This window comes from Lactuca virosa, chromosome 9, assembly GCF_052849685.1.
Source record: "Lactuca virosa cultivar CGN04683 chromosome 9, Lactuca_virosa_CGN04683_v6, whole genome shotgun sequence".
NCBI lineage: Eukaryota > Viridiplantae > Streptophyta > Magnoliopsida > Asterales > Asteraceae > Lactuca > Lactuca virosa.
Window position 1 is genome coordinate 102752406 of NC_136434.1, and position 7997 is coordinate 102760402.

Below are 7997 nucleotides of genomic sequence, written 5' to 3' on the forward strand. Positions count from 1 at the left end.
TGTCCCTAAAACCCACCTGCACACTCTTCCTTTTGCCTTCCCAAGACCCACTTTTGACTTAGAATGCTTTATAAAAAGATTCCTTCATTAAAATATGAATAAATGGCCTTTGCGGTACCATTTTTCATGGAAAAATAGCATTTTTCGTCATCTGTTCAGCCCTTATCGGAGCCCAGAACCGCAGCCAAAAACTGCCTACCGGAGTCTCCTAAGAAGTCTCTCAGCACCCCTTCTCAGCCTCTGATCTGAAGCCATACCCGCAACCTCTTGGTCCGCAACCGAGAGACCGCAGCCCCCTTCCCTGCTGACTGAAGTACATCCTTGACTGCTGATAGAAGAACTCGGACCGCAGCCTCGGACCGAAGCCTTGGTCCGCAGGCCCTCGCCCTCTTACAAATCAGCAGTTCGGACCGCAAGCACGCGCCGACCGTAGTGGCCATCAGCAGTTCGCACCGCAGTCAGCACCTCCGCCTTCCACCCTCGTCCGCACCCAAGACCCCCACCGCACCCACCTTAGACCCGCAGCCAACCTTATCACTTCGCAACCCTCCCAACAGACTTCGGATCTCCCTCCTCCTCCTCCTCCTTCAGCCTCCCCTCCTCCCTTCTCCTTCCTTTCCTTCCTTCTTCCTTCTCCTCCCCTCCCCTCCTTTTTCCTCCCCTCTCATCAGCCCTCCTTTTTTTAAAACTTCATTTTTTTTATTTATTCAATTTTTTTAGTATTATTTTTTTTTCAGTTATTTTTTTAACGCCAATTATTTTTCATTCAGCTATTTTTTTTAACACCAATTTTTTTTAACACCAATTTTTTTTATTTAGCCAATTTTTTTATTAAAACCAATTATTTTTTTTACACCAATTATTTTTTTAACACCAATTCTTGCCACAACCGAACATTGGATTGTCACATTGGTTCATTTCATGCCGGTTATTATTGGAAGAATACTCCTACCACAGTCGGACTTCATATTATTTTTTGTGATGCTTGCACCGCAACGACGATTGATCAACAAAGTTGTTTCGCATTCTTCACTTTATGGGATTTTATAACTTGTCGCTCTTGATTTTTGCTTGAAGAATCATGTATCTTGAGCATGTGGACTTTATTCTCTATTGAAGACCACTTCAAGTGTTCTGGCACCGCAGTTTGGATATTTGGATATATTTTTGGCACAACAGATTATTCTCAGCACAGCTTCAGCAACTATGTCACCCTCCTCCTCATGACCGCAAGAGTATCTCTTTTACTCTTTCTCGTTTCTTATCGAGACCCTTCATACATCTAGGGAGAGATTCTCTTAGCTCTTGGTATCCGACACTCTCCCTCCGATGATTTGTTGATTTTTGATATCCGGTCATTGGTTATCAAAAATAGGGAGAGAATATCATCCGGATTTGGTTATTATGATTGTTTGAGTTTGGATTTTTGAAGACTTCTGAAGACGATTATTTATTTAGTGATGTGATGTGGCACTTATTTTTGGTCTTTATGGATCAAATTTTTGGCATTACTCGATGTCTTCCGATTCAGATTATTTATTATTCGGACTCTACCACATGATGATTTTGTGTTCGCATCCGGTTCAGATCTTATGGTTTCATGAGTTTGGATTTGTGATATGTTAAAGACGAAGATTATTTTGGCGATGTGACGTGACACTTATTTTTGATCCTTGGATCAAAATTTTGGCATTACTGGACCATGTCTTTGGACTCACATTACTTTTATCCGGACTTCATTTTATGGATGCTTCACATTTTTAGCAGGTTATTCTTTGAAGAATTTCGGTGTATTATGATTCGAGAACTCGAGATGTTTTTCAGACTTTTGAAGCCGAAGTTTTCTTTTATTGGATCTTCTACTTGCTCATGGTGACCTTCTTCTTCGGGTGATTATGACTGGTTTGAAGATTTGGATCTTATTTTTTCTGCTTCATTGGTTGTGCTTTGAAGCCGAAGACCTTCATTGTTAGAGATTCATGGCCAGTTTCAGACTTCACAGACACTTCAAAGTTTCAGAGACATTTCAGCATTTGGTTCTCACTATGTTTCATTTTATTACCACACTTGCTAGTGGGATTACTGTATTATAGCCTTGTATCACTTATTGGATCTCTCATAATTTGTAAACATTTAGGGAGAGAATGTTGGAGCATGGAAATGCTCTACAAATAATGAGTGATAGTTAGGTTGTATTTTCCCTTTATTGTATTTATGGTGTAAATACTTTCCCTCCTATATAAAGGGAGAGTTGGTCATATCTTAAAAAGCTAGCTCACTTTTCTTAGTTAGAGATTACTTGTGTACTTCTCACAATGTAATCTAGAGAGAGAGAAAAGTGGTGGGTTCTCCCACCCAGGGAGAGTTTCTCTCCCACCATGTCCTTCATGCATTAATATTATTATCTCTCTTTGTTCTTAGCCTTGTTCCATGAACTCATAATATGTTCTTCATGTTCATACTTACAAAAACACGATTAATCTCGAGATATCTTACTTCCGTATTCACCGTTCGTATAAAAATGGGTCTCTACAGTGGAGCTTGAAGTTCAACAAATATCAGAGATATGGAAATGAGTATATCAACATAGAGATGTAGGTTTCCAGCTTCAGCGACGGCTCTTGACCAAGGTACGGGTTTCTGGCACTGGTGGCTTTAGACCCAGATCTATAGAAAATAAAAAATCCATCTTTTTCTTCTCCATTTTTCAACTGTCGAGTAGTACCAAGTACAAATGATTGGTTGTGAACGGTTTCTGGTCAAGAAGAGAGGTGTGGGGGAAAGGGAAAGGTCAGTGAAGGGGACTGTGGCCTTTGGGTGCTCACCGGAAAAGTGACAAGAGATAAGTGGGGTGGAGGTGTCGGATGTATGTCACATGTGAGTCTCATTATATGAAGTGGGGCCCACATTTTTATTTCTAAAATTAAAATAAGAAAAGAGTTTTAGAAATATTTAAAAAATAGTAGAAAATATCATTAAGGGTATTATAGTCTTTTCATGTCTGTCGGGGATAAAATTCGTAATAAAAAGAAAATAAAAGGACTATCCAAATGCAAAAAAAAATGTTAGGGACCAAACATGCAATTTTGACAAACCATAAGGACGATTTCAGTAAGTTGTTATATATATATATATATATATATATATATATATATATATATATATATATATATATATATATATATATATATATAAGTTTAACTGAGAAAATAAAAAAGGTTGAGAATGGAAAAATCATTCTCAGCCAATCATTTATTTTTATCGCAAAACCTTTCATCGTACCGGCAGAATGGGGAAAGAAATACACACATATTTTAAAACAAAAGATGTTTCCTTAAATTATGTTAATCATTACCTTAATATTATACAAAATCATAGTTATTTTTTTATTTTTTAAATTTTTTTAAGGTGTTATTTTTATCAAAAAACAATTTTAAATATATCAAATTTTATAATTTTTTTATTCTGTATAAATAGACATCCATATTGACATAGTTTTGATATAGTTTTTTATAATTTCAACTCTCGTAATTTCATAAGTGAATAAAACTATAAAAGTGTATGAGATTTTTATTACAATACATTTGTTAATCATTTATGAATAAAAAATATGTTTAGGTTTTTTTTTACAGTTCAAGTGTCATTCATATATGAATATAAGATGTGATAAACTTTTTATAGTTTATATCAGCTCTCATCATATCTTATATTCATATATAAATAAAACATGTATTATCTCTGCTTACAAATTATATTCATATTTGAATAACACATTTATCAGAATTTTGTTACAGCTCATTTGTTAGTCATATATAAACATGTAGTTTGAATTTTCAAAACATTTCGTCTTTTATTAACATACTACTTATTCATATATGAATAACAAATGAAATATAACAAAAATCTGATAAATGTTTTGTTCAAATATGAATATAACATATGCCGAAAGCTAATACAAATTTTATTCATATATGAATATAACATGTGACGAAAGATGATGTAAAAAAATAAATTTTAGGTAAGACAAACTTTATTACGTGTTATATCCATATATAAATGATACTTAGACAGTAAAAAAAAAACTTAAGCATACATTTTATTCGTAAATGAATAACAGATGTACTATAATAAAAATATGATGTATTTTTATTCACTTATAAATAACGAGAGCTGAAACTATAAAAAAATAATTTTTTTTATCTTATCTTAAAACTATATCAATATGGATGTCTGTTTATAAAGAATAAAAAATTATGAATTTTGATATATTTAAAATAATTTTACGATATTAATAGCTTTTTAAAGATTAAAAAAACAAAAAAAAACTATGTTTTTTATAATAAGGTAATCATTAACATAGTTTAAAGAAACATTTTTGGTTTGAAAACACACCTGTATCATTTGTTAATTTCCATCGATACCCTAAAATATTTTGAAGCAAAATAAATATGTGGTTAGGATTGATTTTCTATTCTTAACTTTTTTTTTTCTTAATTGAATCATCGTGTGTGTATATATAATACTTTGGTTAGCAGTTAAATGTTTCTTAGTCTAATTAAAGTTAGTTGTAGCTAGTTAGTTGGGTCTTTGAGGTATATATTTTGTATTAGGGATGAGAATTTGGCCGAAATTCCGAATCGAACCGAATTAGGCCCGAATAAGCAATTCGATTCGGTTTTTGGGTATATATATTATGTTTATTCGGTTCTCAGGTTATTCGGTCCGGGTTACCCAAGTCGTTTAATTTTAATCCTGATTACTTTCCCTCATTAGCCGCTAGTAAGTAGTAAGCCTTATATGATCGAAGTCGAACTCAAAGTCGTGCCTTGCATTCATCGTCCCCCTTCTAGATCGACAGAAATCGAAATCACACACTTCTGTCATTGTCGTTCACAACAGAAAAAAAACTCTATGCTCATCTTCATCGTTTCAAAATCGACCAATCTTATTAACTATTACCAACTATTGTCAAATGTTATTTTGGATATGGTTAAAAACTTAAGATTCATATTTTAGTTTGGATATATTTAACTTATATATTTATATATGGATTGTTGTGTGTTTTGGGTGTTTAATGTTTAATTGTGGACGCAACTCATAGTTGTAATTAAATATTTATCAAGAAAAGAATATATTATACAAATTTGACTTTAAAAATAACTATTTTAAATATTAACCCACGAAATAATGACCCATACCATGAATCAAGATATACAAAACTTCCTTAATCAAAATTTCATTAAAACTAAGTTCTAAAATAGCGCAAATTCCATAATCGACAGTAAGTACAAATTGATAATCTTTCTGGTGATCTAATTAACACCCAGAAGTCGATTATGTATAAGCTATATATGATATATATGATATATGATTATATATATTTACGGATGAACAGCTTCAACAAGGCAACAAGAATGTAGAAACTTCAAGCCCGAACAACTCTACCACCTGGTGATCTGATCCGAAAAACATGCTCTTCGCCCGTGCATTTATCTACTTTAACCACCCAATGACTTGGCCTTCCGCCCTTGTTGCCGCCGTGGCCAGCGTTCTTGCCGCCACCATTGCCTGACTGTCCGGCGATTCTCATCAATAACAGCCCTTCTCCAATCGGCAACAAGTGACTGTTCAATCTGCTCCAAGCCCAGGAATCCTTCCAAAAAGCGTTATACCCCAAAACAATCGTACTCTTTTCTCTCTCGGTTTGTATCGCTCCCAAAATCCCTTCATGATTCTCTAGATTGCAGTCGATAACCACAAGATCGGCAGATTTGTAGTCATTTGACAAGAGAGTTTGAGCATTTCCTACAACAAACTCTACTTGGCTCGCATCTGAGCTAAGAGCTTGCTTGGAAGAGTGAAGCTCTTCGATTCCCTTCACGATGCAGATCAGCCTACCACCAGTTTGATGAGATGCAGCAATGAGGCCTTGGGTGGTGGAGCCGGCCGCCTCAGCACATGCAACCACCATGAGTTGAGCGTTATTTCCGGCTGCAATCGCTGATATGAACTCCGCTACATCTGGTTCATTAGTTCTCTTAGCCTGCATATATAAAAGTTCAGTTTAGGAAATTGTGCATTGAATCTTGGAACGAATCATTAGTCTTTGCTATATTTTTAAAAATAACAATGGCATTGAAATGAAAACGATTGGTTCAGAAAGTTGATCAAGATTTCTCATAAATTAATTAACCTACCATTTTTGTGGTTTTGATGTAAGCTTCAGTGGCGTAACTCATCTCCTTTGTGTATTGTCTACTAGCTGAAGCTTTTGGTGAAGAAGAAGGTTTTTGAACTTGAAGATAAGTGCTTGTATGGTTTGTTCATGTGGGTAATGGCTATATATAGATGCCAAAATAAACAATATATGAGATGGATACATTTAATTCACAAGTGGGGTTGCTGGCTTCACTCACTGACGTTCATCAGTCGGTATGTATCCCAACAGTGTAAACCAGGAGACCCATTACTCAACAAAGGCGAGTTTGTAGGATAAGGTTTCTGATCAAGGCTACATGTTTTTAACGTGTTCTTAAATGCCCTAGGGGGTAAGCCTAATGTATAGGGTATGAGGTATGGACCCTGATAATTGGTTATGGCGTTTAGTTATTGGTAACTATGCCCCAGGTACATAAACAATAACATGCTAAAAAGAGCGTAATAGTAAGTTACGTGTAAATGTCCCATATTTTATACCAAATTAAGTTATGCACCATGCATGGATTATGCGCCACATATACCCATCTTGAGATAATAATGTCCATCCCACATTAGTCTAACATGTTAAAATCCGTAGATACGTAGGGGAGTTCCATCATAATTTCGACATTAGTCTAACATGTTAAAATCCGTAGATACGTAGGGGAGTTCCATCATAATTGCGTGACAATAGAGCACTAAACTGAGTATCAAGTCATTTGCTGATTTCTACACATAAATGTGGCCCCTAGGGTCCATGCTTACTACAAAAAATGCTCTATATTTCGGTATCATTCATTTCATAATGGGTGGGACCCTATTTACATTCTAATGGAAAGACCATATAAACCCGATAACCCGAAGGGGTGTCTTGTGTTTGTCGAATGCATATATTATTTCCAATTTTCCATTAGCTTTTGTTTTTCGTGCCCGACAAAAGATTAAGAGCGGGTATAGATCTAAATCTATTTTGTGGTTTGAAATTGTAATGATTAGGTAACTAATTGTTCAAGTATTAAAAACTAGTGATATTCGATGAACTAGCTAATATACAATGACAAATTAATTAGCATCTTACAAAAGAAGAAAGACGTCTTGTAAGATGGAACTTAGAAGAAGGATTTCAAATGTAATTAAATGCTTCGGTTTTACCTTTTAAAAATCAATCTTATGCAACCATCTAAGAAATTATTTGTTCAAAATAAATAAAAAGATGTAAAAGTATTCAAAAAAATTACATAAATGGTCCTTATCGTTGAAAAACGGTACTATGAATAGTCCTTACGACAAGTTTTTGACACGGATGACCCCTTTAGTTTAGAAACTTTCACGGTCAATCCTTTCAGAATAAATAAAAAGATGGTAAAAGTATTAAAAAAAATTACATAGGAATGAAGTGGGACTTATTTGCAAAACTTGATGAAATTGATATAGGTCTTGAAGGTGGTAATGAGGAAGGAGAATTGGCTATTCAAAGAATTAATATTGTTAAGTATTTGAATAATTTTGATAAAATAGATGGTATGAATTTTTCACAAAAATACAAAAATTAAGTGGGGAGTTGAAGGGGACAACAACATTGTTTTTTTCATTCTTTATTAAAGAGAAAAAAAAAAGAAAACTAGCCATTTCTGGTTTGATAGTAGATAGATTGTGGCTGACGTACCCAATGCATGTGAAAGATGCAATTTTTCAATTTTATAAGGATAAATTTAAACGTTTTTCTGGCGTTAATATTGTTCACCCAAGTTCTCGGTTGAAATTTGTATCAGTGGATCAAAGGGAGGCTATGGTGTCCA

General features: G+C 34.3%; 1 protein-coding gene across 1 annotated transcript; it reads right to left on the bottom strand.

Moving 5' to 3' along the window:
* Window positions 1-5212: 5212 nt before the first annotated feature.
* On the bottom strand, window positions 5213-6470 carry LOC145140384 (uncharacterized). The gene is made up of 2 exons (XM_079073894.1): window positions 6198-6470; window positions 5213-6043 (listed from the first exon to the last, which is right to left on the bottom strand). The coding sequence occupies exons 1-2, from the start codon at window positions 6237-6239 to the stop codon at window positions 5426-5428; spliced, it is 660 nt and encodes a 219-aa protein (XP_078930020.1). The 5' UTR covers window positions 6240-6470; the 3' UTR covers window positions 5213-5425.
* Window positions 6471-7997: the final 1527 nt, after the last annotated feature.

Coding starts and splice junctions, on each gene's coding strand:
- LOC145140384 (XM_079073894.1), bottom strand. CDS start 6,239: ATGAGTTACGCCACTGAAGCTTACATCAAAACCACAAAAATG. Junction 6,044..6,197: donor ACATCAAAACCACAAAAATG/GTAGGTTAATTA, acceptor TTATATATGCAG/GCTAAGAGAACTAATGAACC.